Below are 20,778 nucleotides of genomic sequence, written 5' to 3' on the forward strand. Positions count from 1 at the left end.
CTTGTCTAGACCAATGGCAGACGTTCACATTGATAGGTCACGGCTTCCATTAATAACGGTTGCTCGGCCTTTATTATGAATACTGCTGCTCAGTACTTCAGTTTTAGTTTACCAGAGATTGATAATGGTGTAATAATCGAAACCGGTATCTCGATTTTCAATGAATCTAGATATGGTTGGACAATGTATCTAGTCTCTGATAAAGTTTATATAGTGGATATTAATGTTGTGGAACTTTCCAAGTCTCTTCAAATATCCTATTATATTAAGTGAGTAATTTCTGTATTTTTATATCTGGTTATTTATATTCATATCTGGTTATTTGTGTTCAACGGATCTCGAAAACAGCTCTAAAGATTTTCACGAAATTTGGAACATAGTAGGTTTATGATATAAAAATTCGATTGCACTAGGTCTTATCCTTGGGAAAACTCGCTGAACGACATTAAAAAGATAATTCATCCTTGGCTGAAACAGCAGAAACTTTCGTCGTCTGTGGATAGTAAAAAGTGAGCGAGTGATTCTGTTGAAAATCAAAATATCGCATCCCCAAAATTCATAAGCTGACGTATAGCCAGCTGTAAAATATAAACACGATTATTTTAGAGAATAAATTGTGTTCTGTTTATCAATAAATAGAAATAACGAGCGAAGCTCGGTGCCCCGATATTTTAGTCTTTTAATTCACTATGGATGACAACTATAATATGATCAATATGAACTATGATAATATTATGAACTTCTTCACAAAGATCACAACTAGTACTCAGAAAATGAAAAAAATTGTAATCATGTAACTATTGGTAGAAATGAGAAATGATTCAATCAATTTTTACCATCCACTGTAGGTCCAAAAAAGTTTACAAAAAAAGTTGCCTGGCTCGTGGCAATTCCAACCTTAAAAATGTGCATTATTAATAATCGAAACACTTACAACTCTTCATATTCACAGCCTTCTGTGTTTATATCCATTCTGATAGATATCCATATTAGAAGGAAACTACTTGATATTGTCAAAACTAGGTACTGATGTATCAGAAAAATTAGGTATTAGTTTCGGTTGTTACACCATCTTTATTTAACTGTAGCCTAATATTTATTTATTAAAGTGTGCAAATTTTACATGTAAAATTTTGACATCGGTCAAAACTACTGGTGTATCAGAAAAATTAGGTATTAGTTTCGGTTTTTACACCATCTTTATTTAACTGTAGCCTAATATTTATTTATTAAAGTGTGCAAATTTTACATGTATAATTTTGACATCGGTCAAAACTACTGATGTATCAGAAAAATCAGGTATTAGTTTCGGTTGTTACACCAACTTTATTTAACTGTAGCCTAATATAATTTATTAAAGTGTGCAAATTTCACATGTATTATTTTAATAATAATATCCCATTTCCAAGTACTGCTATTAAAATTAATTACGGTACATTTCAATTAGAATGAAGATGCCTGCTAAACTATGTTGACTCAATTAAAACATATGTGAGGCTCATTCACATGAAAAGCATGTATTTCAACGTATATTTCTTGGAAGTCATTAAATCTGTCAAAAACTCATTCCACAAATGACTCAACATTTCTCAAACGCTTGCTCTAATGAGTCTGGAACACATGGGGACTTTCTAACTTTTTATGTTGATGATGTGATAAACTTGAAAAAATCTCAAAGTGAACATTATGTCGGTGAATCATGTAGCAGCTGATGGAGTGGAACATTCAGGAATGTCCACTCTAGAGTGATTATACAGTTATTAAGATGAATGATGTGAGAGAAACGTGTCATGGGGAGAAAAATGTGATGGAAATCTTAGAGAGTGGTTTTATGGAAGAATAAGTAGTAGCATACAGTAGAGATAGCATATCTTGTGCTGTTTTCCCTCTATGGTATTAGTCTCAGTTGAGAAGAAAACCAACAGCTGGAATAGTTAATGTGTAACATACTGGGACACTTTTTATCAGGATTAGAATGCAAAAGTACATGGGAATCCTATTCAATGCTTAATGAATACGGGTCACAACTCCGCCCTATTTATCACCCCCTGTGAGCAAACGAGACTGGAAGGCCGGAGGGCTTAAACAGGAGCAATGTAAAAGCTCGCGCTCTATGCAAGTGTTTGCTCTGAATTGAGAGTGTGTAAATATTATTCGTCCATAAAAATATGCTCAACGCGTTGTTTCTCCAAGGCCTTGTTTTTGTTTTGTTTTCAGTGGGTGATGATATCAAATGGGAACTGATACATATACACAAGCTTTCCACTCATATCATACTGTCCTACTTCCACTAATAATCATTCTCTCTATCTTTGTATTTTTGTATAAGTATCTGACCTCATTTTAAAAACATAATGATTCTATTACTCAAATAAATGAAGTAATTTTATTCACATTTTAAATTTTTGTTTTTTCTTGATTTCTGTGATTCGAGCTTGCAATGTATTTCTGTAATTTGATGTTTACCAAAGGTCTCTTCAGACCTGGCGAATGAAATAAAATTGATCAATCAATCAATCTCCCGAACACTGCTTCCGAATCCAATCTGGAAACTAATCAATGAACTTGGTGCAACAAGAATTACTAAACAGTTGAATATCAAGATAATATCACCTTGGTTTAATATTATGATAAGATTTTTTTTTGTTATTTCTATTAAAACTAGTCACTAGGACTAACCATTAATTTTGTTCTGTTATTTCTTATCCTAAATTAATTTTTATTGCTAACGTCTTCCAGTGAAGCCTACAGCTCCAATCTATAATTTCACTACTTTAAATTATTTCACTACACTTTTATTCAATATACTTTGATCACTCCACTAGCACTACACCAACTCGAAGGGCTTTGTTCTCTTCAACCTCCTAGTGAGTTCAGTGTTGTCTAGTAGTTGGATGACTTCGGTGTTGTCGTGTTGATGAAGACGTGACTCATGATGGGCTGCCAATCGTCTTATCTCACAGGTCACATAGGGGATGTGCAGATCTCGGTGCAAATCGCTGTTCCTTATGTACAAGGGCGCATTCACCATGTTCCGCAGTACTTTGTTTTGGAATGTTTGAATCTGACTGATGTTAGATGTTCTAGAGCAGCCCCATAGCTGAATTCCATACGTCCAGACAGGTTTTAGAATTTGTTTGTAAATCAATAACTTGGTGTCCAATGAGAGTTGTGATTGACGGCCCAACAGCCAATATATTTTACTGTATTTGAGTCCTAGCTCGCTCCTTTTCATCTTGATATGCTCTTTCCATTTCAACTTGGCGTCAAGAGTCATTCCAAGGTATTTTGCTGTGTTGCTGTGTGGAACTACATTCCCACTCAGATTTATTCGAATCGGGTCATTGATAATTTTGTTTGTGAAGTTGATATGAATAGACTTCATCTCATTAATCGAATTCTCCATTTTTTGGTCCAGTCACTGAATCTGTTGCTAGCATTCTGTAGTTTTGTGGCTGCTTCTTGTACTGTTTCCCCTTCTGCCAGTATTGCAGTATCATCAGCAAAAGTAGCTATTGTCACTGCATCCAATTCAGGAAGATCGCTTGTGTACAGCACATAAAGAACTGGTCCTAGAACACTACCCTGTGGAACTCCAGCCCTTATTTCCTTCAATTCGGAGACGTCGTCACCTTGTTTTACTCTGAATAATCTGTTGTTGATGTATGATTTTAAAAGTTTTACAAGTTGAGTGGGGAGAATTTTATGAAGTTTAATGATCAGTCCTTCATGCCACACTTTGTCAAATGCCTGTGCCACATCAAGGAAGATTGCTGAACATATCGATTTTTTCTCCAATGACTTCTCTATTACATTGGTGATTCTATGTACTTGGTCCAGGGTTGAGTGCTTCTGCCTGAAACCAAATTGATAGGCTGGTATCAGATTACTGCTATGATTCCTGCTTATGATAGGAGTCAATCTCTTCATTAGCAATTTCTCAAAAAGCTTTGAAATTACAGGTAGAAGTGATATTGGGCGGTATGATTTTGCTTCTTGAGGACATTTCCCAGGCTTTTGCAACATAGTGACTTCTGCCACCCTCCAAATTGTAGGAAAATGCTGTAATCGGAGTGATGCATTGAATAAATATGTAAGCATGACAATACCTTTCCTTGGAAGTTTCTTCAAGATTTCACCTGTAATCAGATCAAACCCAGGTGCTTTTTTGGTATTCATATTATATTTTATTTCTTCTTGAACCTCATTTATAGAAACTGGATCAATCTCTGTATCTATATCATCCATTATATCTTCTTCAGGATCAATTTCAGATTGAATGTTGTTTGGCTGGAAGATTTCTTCTAGATGATTAGCAAATAAATCTGCATTTTCTCTGTTATTTCTTGCCCAAGTACCATCTGGTTTTCTAATTTGTAATATTGGCCGCTTAATTCTTTTTGTTGCTTTCCATAATGAATAATCTGTACTGGCATCAGCTGTCAAATTTTGAAGGTAGTTATTAATGGATTCCTCAGTTAGTTTCCTTATCTCTCTTCTCAATTTATTGTTGTGTTTTGTTATTCAAGATATTTTTGTCAGCAGGATCACGAGTTTGTTGCCATCTTCTTCTTGCCCTTCGTTTTTCTAAAACAAGTTGTCGAATCTCCAGAGGGTAATTGCATCCTTTTGTTTTCCTGGTATATTGTCTGGTGTTTTTCCAGGCTGATTTCTGGATTTGCCACATGAAATTTTCTGCGGCTTCATCTAGCTGCTCAGTTGTTCTAAGTGGAATATTCAAGTTGATTTCATTCTCCAAATCCACTTTAAAAGCTTCCCAGTCTGTTGTTCTGTTGACTAACATTGGTCTGTCTTCTTTCTTTATTATTCGTTCACTAAGTGTGAGAATTACAGCTGAATGATCAGAATCCAGGTCAAAGCTCTCTTCAATGTCGATGAAATTACTGGATATTCTCTTTGTTATGAAGAAATCTAGAAGATCTGGAGTTTTATTCAAATCTGTTGGCCAATACGTAGGTGTCCCTGTTGAATGGAATTCGCAGCCCAGCTCCTGGATAGCCTCTCTGAGTTCTTTTCCTTTGGTAGTCGTGAGTCTTGAACCCCAATCCTTATGCTTGGCATTAAAATCTCCACCCACTATGAATCTATCTCCAAGCTGATGAAAAATATTTGTATAATCATTTTTCTTTAAATTGTAACGTGGTGGAAAATATGCAGCTCCAACAAGTATTTTCTGGTTGATGGACTCTATTTCAACTACAGTTAGCTGTATTTCATTACTTTGAATACTGAAGTCTTCATAGTGTTTAATACTCTCCTTCACTATTACAGCACTTCCAACTCTTGCTTGATTTTGAGGATGAATAGTTTCGTAAACATTATATCCATTGATTTTGAAGTGAGTCTGCTCAGTTGAATAGGTTTCAGAGATGAGGCAAACATCTTTATTTCGTATCTTTAGAAATATTTCTATTTCTTGTTTTCTATTATTATTGATATTATTTATTCCATTGGCATTCCAGGTAGCAATCCTTATATCTTGTTGGCTCGCAATATTCATTCTCTAGTTTTCTTCTCGATACTCTTACTCTTCCAAGTAGCAATCCTCATATCTTGTTGGCTCGCAATATTCATTCTCTAGTTTTCTTCTCGATACTCTTACTCTTCCCTTCCAAGCTGTCAAGTCGTCCAGAAAGAATATTTAAACTGTTCAAAATTTCCTGCAAAACCTTATTGACTTCAACTGGTTGTTGTTGTTGCTTTGGTTGGCTCTCCTGTTGTAGGCTTGGAGTGGGTTTTGTTACTTGGGAATAGGATATTTCTCCAGTGTACTTTTTTGAAGTGAAGTTTCTCTGTTTAGTTGTATGTGGTACTTCGCTACTTCTTTTAACTAGGTTTTCTTTTTCAGTTCTTCTTCTCTGAAGTTCTTTAGCGATGAGACAGCCTCTGTAGTTAGCTGGGTGAGCCTCAGCCTAATTGAAACATTTGGCTGGGGTTTCTTCAGCCTTAGTACACGAAATAGTCCAGTGTTTTCCAGCACACTTCACACATGTTGACAGTATGTCTGTGTATGACCAAACCGTTGACAACGTTTACACTGTGGAATCATTTTATTACTTCTAATTGATTCAATTTTCACTTTCATGTAGCAAATATGTTTAATTTCAAATATTCTTTTTGTATCTTCTGTATTCTTGAATGTTAACATAAACATTGGAAGTCTGATAATGTGTTCTTTTCCATCTTTCTTCACTTTTTTCATTTTGTTGACAGCACTGATTATTTGAAAGCCTCTGCTTAGAAGATCGTTCTTTATATCCTCTGGATCGCATGATGGATGAAGCTCTTTAGCCATGACACGAATTGGACGAGTTTGTTTATTTTCGTACGTGTGCCATTCATATTTAGCTTCATTCAACATCTTAGTTAAATCTCTGTATTCATGTTCAGTGCCTCTTTAATTTTCGATTTCTCGTTTCAATGCCTCTTTAATTTTCGAATACTCTTGTATATTGCTTAATATGACTGGCGGTGGCTTGTTTCTCTTTTCTGTCGGTTTCATACTTGTAGAATCAGTTGCAGGCCTTATTTTTTCTGGTGAGTCACTGATTTTTCTCTTCTTTTGTTTAGGGAGAATCCATTCAGTCTCTGATGCTACCATTTTCTCTTCTTCCTCCCAATTCGGTGGTGAATAACTTTTATTGCTACTTCTAGAAGATGCTGGTTGCATTGTATGTGAAGCTGAAGATTGAAGATTCTGTGTGGTTGTGGATGCTGATGAAAATATCTCTTTCAGCTGATTAATCTCCAACCGTGCTCTCTCCAACTCCTTCTCCAGTTTATGCATTCTTTCTCTCTCTTCACTCTGTTGGAAAGTGACTTCTTTCCATGCATTGTACAAAAACTGCTCCGTTGCAGTTTTTAGTTGGTTCGTTTTTAGAAACAATTCTGGGGAAGTGTTGACGTTTCTAGTCATTGACGCTGGTTCAACGCTCCTAGCCGGTGTTAGTTGACTCATAGTTGCGTCGTCCTCTGTTTCCTCCTCCTCTTCGAACTCTGGCAGTAGGAAGGTTGGCAATCTTTTGGGAGTCGACATTCCTCACATTCTTTACATTCCTTAGCCGGACTAGATGATAATTCAGCACTGAACTGATTTTTCGGCGCATGGCACTGAGCTCGCGCACAACAATTAAAACACTGAACTCAGCACTTTAACTATTGCATACTCTATTTCAACTACTCTCACTAAAAAAAACTACGTCTGCTCGCTACGACTGCTCGATCGATACTATATGATAAGATGATATTAAATATCAAGTTTATCATCAACAACAGGATTCCGTGGATATCGCTAGATAATCAGAAGTAAAAATTCATACAAACTTTCAACATATAATTACTCTTCAATGTTGTAGACGTTGTCGTCTTCTTGTATTCATGCTTGATAATATTCAAATTTGTAGACATCTCATAATGTGGACATCTCATATGTGTATCACGGATTCATTGAAAGATTAACAGAATTATGATTGAATCTCTCTTAGAATAGAATAGTTACGAACGTTGGAGATCATTCTAGCTATTATAAATTTGTTGCTTGCACTCCGGAACAATCAAGTAGAGGTCTTTCCGAACCATGCTCTGAGGCTGGTCAACTAGGAAATTCTTCTTCTTCCTGGAGCTTTCCTGCCTTCTATTTTTCCTTACAAGATGCTTTGCAATATCTCGCACCAGCATTCATTGCGCATTATGTGACACAAATATTTAAGTTGCTGACATTTAATGTGGTTGACCAGATCTGGGGGTGTATTCATCCTTCATAGCACCTCATGGTTGCTAAAGTTTGAAAGAAACTTTATTTCGCCAAAATACAAAATCACTAGAAAATATTTCCAATTAGTGATACAATAATAATTGATATATATATATATATATTATATATATATATATATAGATAATCATAGAAATGAAAAATACATAATACGATTTAAAACACTGCATTCAAATGACCATAGTATCCTCAGGATTCTTCTAAACAGCCATAATTCAAATGCATTGAGTCTAGTTATTGTGTCCTCCTTTAGGGTCCATGATTCTACACCACACTGAATACACAAATAGAATTGTACAACTCAATAATTGTGATCTGAATGTGCAGGTCGACAAAGGAGAGACTACGCGGCTATTTCCGTCTGAGCAACCGGCAGGAGCGTCGCAACGAGGAGGATGAGGCGGCACACCAGCGACGTCGGCTGGAGGCGGTGACGACGGTGACTGCGGAGGCGGCACCCACTTCCGCTCCGGGGGCGGTAGGACGTCGCTCAGGCCCCTCAGTCTCTGCCAGCCTCAGGGAGCGCGACAGCCTTGCCTCGGTCCACTCACAGGCGAGCAGTTCCCGATTGTCCAGTATGCGTTCGCCCAACGCAAGTGTGCGCTCGACCAACGCAAGTGTCTACCTGCATAGTTCCTGATCCCATCTGCTCTCGCAGTCCGATCGTGCGTCGGACGTCTGAGACGAGGACTTCGCGCAGCTCGAGCGCACGTCGTGTGCAACGCTCCGGTTCTGAGCGCCGTCACCGCGAACACACCGCGCGCCGCGAACGTGTCAAGCAGATGCGCGCCTCTCTGCGACTGGAGCTGGGTGATATCAATACGCCGCTCTTCACCTGATGTGAGTGTTCAGCTACATAAAATAGTCCCTTATTGACATCTTGAAAACAAACAATGTCATTCATTAAACAAACAATGTCATTCATTATTAAAAAGAATCGAGAATGCTGTATTAATGTGGGAAAGTCTCTTCACCTGTCGTGAGTATCGAGATTCAACCTTCTCTCAATTGGAGCTGGATGATATCAATACGCCGCTCTTCACCTGATGTGAGTGTTCATCTACATAAAATAGTCCCATATTGACAACTTGAAAGCAAGCAAATTCCATTATAAGAAATCGAAAAATTCAGTTTTACTGTGGGAAAGAATCTTCAGCTAAAGATGCGAATAGATTTGAGCGCCTCTAACACACGCATTTCACTTCTCATCAGCTGATGCTACGCTTATTATATTTGTATCTTACTATTTATCTTTATCTATTCGAATACAGAAATAATCAGGTGTTAGGAAGTGAAATGCGCTTGTTCGTGGCGTTCAAGTCTGTACGCAGCGTATAGTGAATATCTAAATCGGCTATCTTATAGTGTGCAGCTTAATGTGAGTATCAACATCCAACGCTCTCTCGGCTAGTGCTGGGTGATATCAATACGCCGCTCTTCACCTGATGTGAGTGTTCATCTACATACATTAACCAACAGTATTCTCTCATGCTGACGACTTGAAAACACACAATGTCGTTAATCATTATGAAGAATGGAAAACTCAGTATTTATGTATGAACGTCTCTTCACCTTCGATCATTATAAAACTGAAATATCCAGTATCAATGTGGAAAAGTTAGTGCATCTATTGAACTTGTATGTAGTCTACAATGTACTGTGATTCACGTTATAGAATGTGGAAATCATAGGACTGTATCGTTGCTGACTCTCCGTTGAATTTTGAGACTGAGATCAAAATATTCTAATAATTTACCATATCTCCACATAGTCTACAAACGATCCGGCAACAGTGTAGGGCAAGAGAATGATTTTTTTCAATGTCACACAGGATAACAAACCAATGTTAATCAGGTGCTGACTTTATGACGTGAATGTCAATATTGTTGGATTACTGAAAATCGAGTTAATAAGGAACATTCAAAGTGAGGGTCTGTGTCATGTTGGAAGGTCAGTGGATCATCTAATTCATTAAATTCGTATGGAGCTCCATTTTCAAGTTTATAGTGACGAAAATCGAACATTTCAAACGTTGTCAACCATGATTATAGTCGCTGATTGTATCATCTTGAAACTGTTGTCAGAGAAACAAAACAAACAGTAGAATTCAGTAGGCAACAATGATTATTATCACCTGACTTCTCTAATATAATTGATGTGTATAGAATGACATAATAATTTATGTTATAATTATTATTGATAAGGTGTGAGTTTCAGGAGTGATTGATGTGTGAATGACTAAAAGTATATTTGATCATATTTTCTCAATAGATCTCTGTATTGAAATGGCTTTGGCTTTAATAAGCAGAATGAAGCGGTTTGTATGAATATTACCTTAACAATAAGTTGATAATAGTGATGTGACTAAAACAATTTTCTTGCTTGAGTGGGAAACTTGAAAGTGTTGAAGAAAGATATTCTCTATAATTAATCAAAAACAATATTATAACTGTTATTATTTAGTGTTTCAAATTATAATAATCTGCCAAATAATAGCGTTTAAGTATTTGCAACTTTATACGAATCTAATGTTTATATGGAATATTGTTGCCCCTTGAACCAAGAGGCAATAATTTAAGTTTTTTATGAGGCAATCATTTGAAGTGAAATTAACGTTATAAAGTTCAGTTGAAAGGTAGGACGGCATAGTTGCCAATTCTCCTTCCCAACGCCTTTCACAGCTGTGGCACAAGTCATCCCAGTATATCTGATGTAATATTTTTCTGAATAATGTTGATTTTTGTCTATAATGATCTATTCCATCTCAAGAATATTTTTTTCGTCATGATAAATATGTATTCATGCTATTCCATGATTTTTTTCATTTTCATTGATTTTTAATGATTTTCATAATTGAGATAAAAATAATAATTTTCTGGTATTCCACTATATTTCTTCATAACCTACAAACAACTTGGCAACTGTGTGGAGTTAGAAAAGGATAGTGCTATCTGCTTTATCCAATGACAGACAAGGATAGTTCCTGACCTTACAAGGTCCAGTCAATTCCTAACCGTATCAGGTGCTGACTTTATAACGTTAATCTTACCATAGGTGAGTTACTATGAGAAGGTACAATGTGATATATATATATATATTTCTCAGTGGTGCTTACTGTTATTGTTGTGTATCAGAATATATATATATGAGTGGAAGTAAGATCGTAGATTTTCCAGTTTACATAAAATCCGTGTACAGATTGTGTATACATTTTTGTTGTATTCTAACCTATATTAGAGCCTATACTTGTGCACGGATAAGATGGTTGTGTAGGGTAACAGGGAGTTAGTTATGGAGGTGGATTGGGAAAAACAGTGTGTATGATGATAATTAATATTCATATAGGAAATTCTCACACATAATCAGAAGTATGTTAACCAATTGGTTCTGTTGCAAAAGGTGGACAGGAGTGAAAGTTACGCCCTTGAGTATTGAGTATTGAACTCAAGGTTTTCCTTGACTTCTACTTCTCAGGACCCATTGAAACCCCGTATCCAATTTATACAATAATTACATACGTCTCAGAGCATTGGATTGCCGAGTTTGTTACACTTATACAATAATATGTTAATTACAAAGGTCTCAGAGCTTTGCAGAAGTTGTTACACTTACCCCGATATTGATATTTTGTTTGATATTGTAGGTCACGAATATTTAGAAGCGAGGGTTCAAGTGGGAAACTGTTTCTTCATAGTTGCTCTATTGCTACAGAAGCTATTCCCAAAGTAATTAGAGATCACACTAACTGCTTCCTTTGGGATCTAGCGTACCCAGTTAACGAAGTTTTAAGTTTGGGACAATAACTTCAGAGGCTTTGTTAGGGTAATTACACAGAACACTTGAAGGCAAATACAGATGAGGAAAAGGAGTTGATGGAAAGGTACATTGCCAACTTTGCCAAGGCATTTGCGTTTCTAAGAACAGTAAATTACAATTTGATAATGCCAACTTCTGCACACTCAATAGCTTGCAATAATTGAGGCAGTCTATTTCGAGATGGATCGTTTAGAAGTCGAAAGCAATTCAACTTTCAAGTACGTAATAGCTATTTGAGATCCATTTTCTCATAACTATGGAGATCTGCTTTCAAGGAATTTAAACAATTGGGAATTCCACAGTTACTTATTTCTAACGATCATCACTTCTCAATAGAAACTGCCTGTCATAAGTTTGTTTCAATTATGGTATCATGCATCAAATTGAGAATGTTTATGTGTATTCAATTATATTTTTCCAGAGAAAAGTGGGATGAATCATGTATTAAGATGTATTGAAACTCGTAGACTTCAAGTAGACTAAAGCTGCGATTAGACCAAAGTTATTAACAAAATGTTAATAACTCAATAATTCTTATAGGTTATATTAGATTGAACATAACTTATCATACACATGATGAAAATGTGTGTTTGTCAACTTCCGTTCAATCTAATAGAATCTATAAGGATTAAGCTATTAACATTTTGTTAATAACTTCGGTGTAAACCCAGCTTAAGAAAACACGCTCTTTGCTTACGATCATCAAAGATAGCTAGACTTCTCACCTCAATGAATCTAGCCATCTACATTCATATTTAATAAAAACGTCTTCATATTGTCAAAACCACTGATTTTTTTAAATCAATCTGGTATACTAGTTCCGGTTGTTACACAATTATTTATCTCTAGTAAACTGGAAGCTAAAATATTGAGCTGCAGATGCATATGTAGTATGGGTGGAGCCCAACGATTGGCCAATAGCTGTTGACCAATGAAGGTTGAGATCTACTGTCATCGGCTGAGACTAGACACACAAGTATTCAAAATATGGTCATGTCAAATCTCAGCCAATTACAGTAGAGTTCAACTCTCATTGGCCAACAGCTAATGACCAATCGTAGAGCTTCACTCATACTATATATTCTGCTACTCAATAGCTCAATGTTTATGCATAAAATAAACCAAGGTACCTAGAAACTACATTCTAGGTGTTCTAGGTACATTGGAATAAACTATTTATGTGGTTTGAACTTCCATTCTCCTAGAGATTGATTATGGTGTAGCAATCCAAACTAGTATCTCAATTTTTTTCAATAAATTTGTTTGTCCCACAATATCAGATGATTTCCTTCCAATATCACTTTATCTCCACAATATCACTTTTACAACGCAATAAGAACATTGACATTTTTCTGTTATTTTTTCTCCGTATTTTCTTGCTTTGTACTTCTTTTCGTGAATTTTGTGATTCTCCTGCTTCTTGATTTAACATAATTTATGTCAAAAGCGGCAAGTTTTAAAGCTGTGGTCTCCAACTAGTGATAATTGAAATGAGTTCTGCGTCATTGATAAAAGGTCACACATTTTATCGACTTTTCATAATTACATGAAATTGAATAGTATCTCAATCATTCTTTATCATAGCCGCCATCGAGATGCGCATCTTCAAGATGAGTCTTGAGTCTTGACACCAAAATTGATTCCTCCTCATTGTTTCCAGATATATTAATTTCGATGAATGAGTGTCGAATTTTTTTATTCACATTGCTTTTTCGTTCAAAATCAAGGCTCCACTTCCTCATTCATGGGACCTTATGAATTATTTTAGTCATGAATTTGAATGTAACCCAAAAAGACGTAGTAAGAACCAAGATAAAGAACATCAATCAATCTTAAGAATTGTGTCAAGAAGTGATACGTTTTCCAAGTAAGACAGTTTCTCAAATGAAAACTACAAATAGGTACTCTTTTGAAAAAATTGTGATGTGAATTTCTCCTACCGTTTGAAAGAGAAGATTTTCCTCATTCAGTCACTCAATCGAATGAGGAAATGTGATGTTTTGAGTTGAGTAAAGTGAGCTTGACTTCCCTCATGGCTTTTCCCTCTCATGTACAGATCTATTCTCACACTCAAATTCCAAACGTAACTCTCTCTACAGCTCGCAGTCTTCACCACAAGTAGAATTTTAAAAATGCTTGGTGGCCAGTACTTTTATTAGGTATTATTATTCATTATTTTATTATATAATTTATTTATTTTCTATTCTATTTTATCCATTTTATATTTTTTTTATTCATTATGATTTATGATTTTTATCGTATGAAAATACAATAAATAGTATTCGTATAGTATTTGTATATAGTTATTTGTGCAACTAGTGCGCAAAGTGACAGTTTGCTGCACCGAAAGAAACGTTTACGCCCGAGCCGTAGGCGAGGGCGGAATGGTTTGTTGAGTGCAGCAGAGGAACTTTGCGCACGTATTTCACATTAAGTTTTTCCTACAGTTACCATTGAATATGAAAAGTGGGTAATTATGGGTAAAATTGCCTGAAATCCATCAAATGTTTTTCTGTGTAATTTTATTATTGATAAAAACCTTAATCCTAAATCCCAAAGTCCTCGCTGTCCTTGGTTATAATATATAATTAATAATTAGCGCGTTGTGCTTGGTTGCACCTCTGCTCACTATAGCAGCCACAGCAGTCACTGTTACCAACTTCATTTTGATTTTGCTGCATTGTTGCTCCATATAACCTACTAAGTATTTTGCGTTGCCATGTTGCAAATCTAGTGTGCAGAAAAATTTTTCCCGCACTAGAGCGGAAAAGTGATTCTTTGCGTTCTGTAATCAGTGCAGCAATGGCCACTTTCCAACGTAACTGTAGGAAAAATAGTATTAATTTACGATGCAGGTGGATTCTACAGGCGTTTGTCCTCAGCTACTTAATGCCTAATTTGAAAAAGACCCTTCTCAGGTAATGCACAATTCCAATTTAGGATACGTTCAAGTCCAAAGTAAATAGGGTATTAGATGTCTAGTATCGTAGATTTACAATAAATTTCAATTTCAAGTACGAAACCAAATACAAAAAGTATTATAAATCTGATGAGTGCATGAATATATATTATATATTAATGAGATTTTAGATGAATGAAAACGTTTTGCTCATGAAGATTTGGAAAGATTGAGAGCTGGCTAAGTACGCATCTGATCAATGGAAGAGTCGGGTCTGTATATTGAGATTGTATAATAAAGAAAACGATGTGATTAAATACGATTACAGATGATGTAATTCAACTCGGGTGAGTAAGGACTCTGAACACGCACAAGAATGTTTTGTTTTGTTGTAAATTTTTGTTTGATATAGTATAATCTGAAGTAATTAATGATCAGGTAGATCTTTCGGTGAAGCTTTAAATGTAAACTATGCATGTGAATGAATATTATAATATGCTATCACTTACTGTAGAATATGTCAAAAGTCGTAAATGATGTGTAAAATAGATAATAACATTGTAAATATTTCCAATTTCAAAATAGTTTAGCGTAAGAAATGAGTTATCGAGATGCATGAGTATCATTACCAGTTACTGGAATATTATAATAAGACTAGAATAATTATTGAAAAACAAGAGAATGTAAGCACATTAAATATAGGTGAAACTGAAACTCAGTGTAACTGTACAGAGTCGTTGTTGATGAATAGGACTATTTTAATATCAATAATTATAACTGTTTGATAATTTAATAAGTTATCATGATTTCATTCAAGAGTAGGCTACCTTATGAAGGTTCAGCTATGAATTCCAATAACACACTTAATAATGGAATTTATAAACCAATTGTTGTATTTTTCACTGTAACTTGCTATCTTCATATGTTGACTGTTGAGGCCTACTACTATGTTGTATATAATGATTTTTCAATTTGATATTTGATATGTATGTGTTATGTTAGTCGCTATAGCTGAAGTGTTGAAAGGTGCTGAGTTGGGGTGCTGAATTCATCTACGAGTATTTTTATAAAGATGATTGAATGTTATAGTACCAGAAATGATAATTTGCAAAATTGTAGGCTCTCTGAATCAAGTTCTTTCGAGTGCTTGATAATTCTTATCAGAATCCACTCCCTTTTATATAACTATTTAATTTCAAAACTTTCATTTTGTTTGAGTGAGTACAAGTGATATATTGAACATAAATCTTGAACATCTTCATGCTCCCCTCAATTATGACAAAATTGTCCTACTCAAAATTAACACTGAAAAAAGTGTAATGATTTATCCTTAAAAATCAATTCATTGATAAACGTGCTGTTAAGTCATATCAAGCAGTACTTTTTTAGATTTTACTGTGACAGCAATCTTTCTTCTTTACTCTTCGATACGATATGCACAAGATTAGAACTATCTCATACTGAAGTGTATATTTTAATGTGTTGATGAATTTGAATTTATTCTCTAAAGTACAGCGGGGAAGACTACTGATAGAAAGAGTTGAGAACTGATCAAGTTATGGGGGAAATGTGTCATCATTTTAGAAGTGAGTCATCCTCCATTCAAATTCCAATATTTGAAAATTGATTGATTACAAGTGGATATATCTTAATTTGTTTTGGATTTGTTCTATGTATTCTCAGAGTATATTATAAGAACTTGTAAATTTATTATATCAATATTCAAAGTGCCAAAAAACTTTAATTGATCTCTATTTTAATTATGTATGATTTCAATGATAATATGGAATTTTCATCCATGAATATATGATGTTAGTTGTTAGATATAATATTGTACATAGTGAAATGCTCAAAATGCTTTCCATTCCTATTGACCTTGACCCATAGGTCCATTTTTGGAGATGGTATGGACTCTGAAGTTATTAATAAATAAGTGAGCGTAATTAGGTTAATGGGAAGTTGAAATTTGATCCAAAATGATCACTATTAGTATTACATTATATCAGAGCTCTAGTGTAAACCAAGGATCTTACTCAAGTAATCTAGTAAGTAAACAAGTAATCTAAGGATTCTACAATAGAGCATGTAATGTTCATTGCCAGTTGAAACAAATTAACTTTTTGCTACTATTGTGTTGAATGTACATCATCAATATACCATACTTATGTGAACCAAATATATATGAATATGCACTTTCATCCAATCATCAATTTCTTCATATAAGCACTTCACAAGAGTGCATTTTTCTTATAAATGTTTTTATTATAGAGGAAGTCGCATTACGCTATTTTGTTGTTCCAAACGTCATGTTGCTAGGAACTATCGATGTGAATTTTTTATGGTGTCTAACTGTCTAATAGATAATAATAAGTGGTTGAATAAATCTCTGAATGTAGAGTATCACCTGTGTTGTTCCGTTTTATTGATTCAGATGACTCGATAAAACGTGGATTACAGGATTTCTCATAAAATTCAAACTACAATGTGTGTGTCAATGCCTAAATCAATTTGAATTTTCATTATATCAATACTCTCAATGTCCAAAAACATTTTCCAATGAAACTCAAAGTATACCTTTACTTTCTATCTTCAGTCCTACTGATATATCCAATATTTATAACTCAACTCAAACTTATATTAGTACTTTAAGCTATTGGAGAATCAATCGAGTTCGTTTGTTCCCTTTACATGTTTATTTAATTTGAATAAATAAACGTGCTGTTCATAATATAATACAATTCCAGCTATGGAAATTATGTATTTCATTTGTAAATACTTTCCATTGGTGATTCGAGATGATTTGAAATTTTCATGTATAGAATCCATGCTCATCCAATATTGTGAAGTTAATGTTAAGTATAGCCATGTATAATCGATATATATAATCGATATATAAAAATATGTCGATAATTGGACTACATCATCCATATCCATTATAGAATAAACAGTTCGACTCAATGTACTCTTATAAATATCACATTGACCTACAAAGCTCATAGAATGTATTTTCAAAACTGTACTCCCTAAAGTTAGCATTGAGTATCATGCTGTTTATTGCAACTATTGCGAGTATTTATCATAGTATATAATTATCGAACCATATTGTCCGTGAAATGAATTTAACAGAAAGTTTGAGAAGAAAATTTTCTCTTACTAATACTTTTTTGTATTTCTGATCAATAATCATTGAGTAACTAAGTTTTTCGTGACTTTTCTGTAATTCCTGATCACATACCACCACTGTGACACTCCAACAAAATATTTTCCCTTTTTTTGAAAATGATATTCTTTTTAAGGAACAGGTTAGCTCTAGGTGTCTTCAAGATGTCTAGACATATTTTTAATCCAAATGATGCCCCTTTATTATAACTTCATTCATCTCTTATAACCATCTGTATTTCGTCAAACAAATCCTTATTTATGAGACATATATAGAGATTTATGGTTGGTGAAACCTTACCCATCCAATAGAGGTGGAGATTATAATATAATAAATGATCATTGATAGTATTCTATTGATTGGTGATTATGTTTCAATTAAAGTAACTTTAAGTTCCAAAATAACTAATTGAAACCTCAGTAACTTTCCCTCTACATTGTAATAATCCAAATTATTGTAATAATATCATGGTATGACTATTATTAGTTACAAAGCGAGGAACCAATAAACAAGTATAGATTATTCAATAGATGGTTTCTGCACAATATCTATACAATAAATTTGAGAGAGGGACCTTTAGGAAATAGAAGGATTTGAATATAATTCGTCGACGTAAAACAATATCTTTGAAATTAAACATAGTTTATTAATAGAATATATATTGTATGCATTGTAATAATATTATGTATTCTTTTTATACGTGTTTATACTGATTTGGAGTTTAATTAACAGTAGATTATATCTATATATTTGTAATATATAATTGTTATAACCTGTGGAATAAATGTGAATCATTGAATTTGTTTTATTTCCCATCCTTCACTTTAACTGAATTGGATACAATCTTCAATGATTTAATAAATTTCAACTCCGCAATATGCAAGCTGACGAAAATAAGAATCATCGAGATAATTTTCCTGATAACAGACACAATGAAAGTAATAGATTTCACGAGTATCAAAATTCTTGCAGATCTGTAGCGTTGATAATGAAATTGAACAATCCGTAAAAATTAACACAAGTAGAAAGATTGCATAGGAAATATTATCAATCACTCATGAATTTTGAGTGTGCTCACGATTGTGTAATAATATCAATTATCCAATACCATCTCAGTGTTGTCTAATAATATTAATCATTATCATCAACGTTTATCCAAATGCGAGACATTTATGCTGAGATGGGAAACAAACATTGCCTAGCTATGACATTGTTGAAGGCGCGGAGTATGCAACCTGTCAAACTCGTATGTACACACACGAAGGAGCAACAGTCTGCTAAATGAGAGAGAAATCTACGAACAAAAATCTACGTACAAAAACTTGACCAATATGGAAAGAATATTATAGACTTTGCAAGAATTCAAGTATGAGAACTTGACCAGTACAGTAAGATAAGATAATAGATAGCCTACATTTTTGTAAGGATAATATTAGCATTAGACTAATAAGATAAGTGTTGCGGGCGAAGATGAGGCTAGGTAAGCTGGATAAGTTTCCTTTTTAACTTGTCCCGGAATAATTGTGTGATATTTACTATTATTATTTTTAAAGGCGTCTTTCTAGAAGTATTTTAGGCCTAGGTGATGATGATGGGATAAATGATAATACAATGAAGGTAGAGTTATGAATGAATAAAAATTATAGGTTATGATATCCACTTGAATTGATTTGAGTCCACTTTTCAGTCCAGAAATAAACTAGAAATTTTGAATTTGATTTGATCAAAAACCGAATATAAAAGGATGATTACATTTAATAAACTCCTAGAACTTTAAAGTATTGAGTTATGAAGAGAAATTTGTTTTTGAAACAAGTTTCGGACAATGGAATACCACTATAATGGTTGATATTGAAATTTTCAGAACATTAAAAAAGAAATAGCAGTGGATAATATCAATCTCTTGAAATTAAACTTGAAATATAAGAGTACAAGATTTTATTTTTATTTTGGATCTTGGATCTCGTTGTCTTTGATACTATTCCCTCATTTGTAGGATAGATTGTACCTTCAAATAATTGAATGGAAAAGTCAAACACGTTCATATCTAATATATTGAATGAAGACAATTTGAATCTTCAAGACTCGAATCAACAAGACTTGACTTCAAGAACGGATCACATTGGATACAAGCTCCAGTCATTTGTTGTTACAAGTTTTCTTGAATCAAGAAAATCCCACTACAATTCAAATTCATTTTTTGCTATAAAATAATTCAGATTAATAAAATGAATAATTATTCTTAATTGAAAAAATGGCACTACCTGCAAAGAACAACTTGTTCACTTATAATAGTGTGAACCTCGCTTCAATTGAAGAACAACAGAACTGATCATCGTTGCCTCAAATGTTGATCAATAATAATTTAGATATAATATCACTCGAAAGAATATTAATTTATACTACTACTACTATTATTATTATCATCATTTTTAATATTTTATTATTCAATTTCTACTTCAAAGTGGAAAACTTACTACTTTGAAAAAACATAGATCCAGGAAACACTGCAAAACATAGCAACATGATTTAGAAGATATACATGACGAATAATACGTCAACATACATGAGAAAGAATCAAAATATACCATAGTAAAGACGTTATCTTCTATCTTCGTAAATCATTTATCTAGACGTATATCTTCTGAATCATGTTGATCTGTTTTACAGTGTTTTCCTGAGTATATGCAGCATATATAAACAGCAGCTGTTTTGAGTATTTGGATTTATAAGCAAAGGAACTTTGAGTATAAAATTGGAAAAATTATCGAAACTAATTTCGATATTGCTAAGAAAGACTATGGTTTATGCTGTTTATACTCTACATTCAAATAAGAGATGCTCATGCTGCGAATTTATTTCGATGAATACTATCTATAAACATCTCTTTTTCTTTTAGTACTTTCTATGAATACAATCCATAGTGAGGTCCAAGTTATTATGGCAGTGAAGAAAGAATGTATAACAGCGTTGCCACTGTCAATAGAATACTGCCATAATAACGAGGACCTCACTCTCATCTCTTTTTCTTCCATTTCTTTCATTGCAACTTTCCACTTCATCTCTCAAGAGATGAGAAATTTGTAACGTTTTCTTTTTGAAATTGGCTCA

At 34.0% G+C, this 20,778-nt stretch overlaps 1 protein-coding gene across 1 annotated transcript in view; it reads left to right on the forward strand.

Moving 5' to 3' along the window:
• The window catches only part of LOC111050764, a 116,182-nt gene extending 105,587 nt beyond the window's left edge, over window positions 1-10,595 (forward strand). The window contains exon 6 of the mRNA XM_039426423.1: window positions 8,120-10,595. Coding sequence (XP_039282357.1) covers window positions 8,120-8,432 — 313 coding nt within the window. The 3' untranslated portion in view covers window positions 8,433-10,595. The remainder of the gene's footprint in view (window positions 1-8,119) is intronic.
• The last annotated feature ends 10,183 nt before the right edge of the window (window positions 10,596-20,778 follow it).

The sequence above is a fragment of the Nilaparvata lugens genome, chromosome 4 (genome assembly GCF_014356525.2).
Source record: "Nilaparvata lugens isolate BPH chromosome 4, ASM1435652v1, whole genome shotgun sequence".
Lineage (NCBI taxonomy): Eukaryota > Metazoa > Arthropoda > Insecta > Hemiptera > Delphacidae > Nilaparvata > Nilaparvata lugens.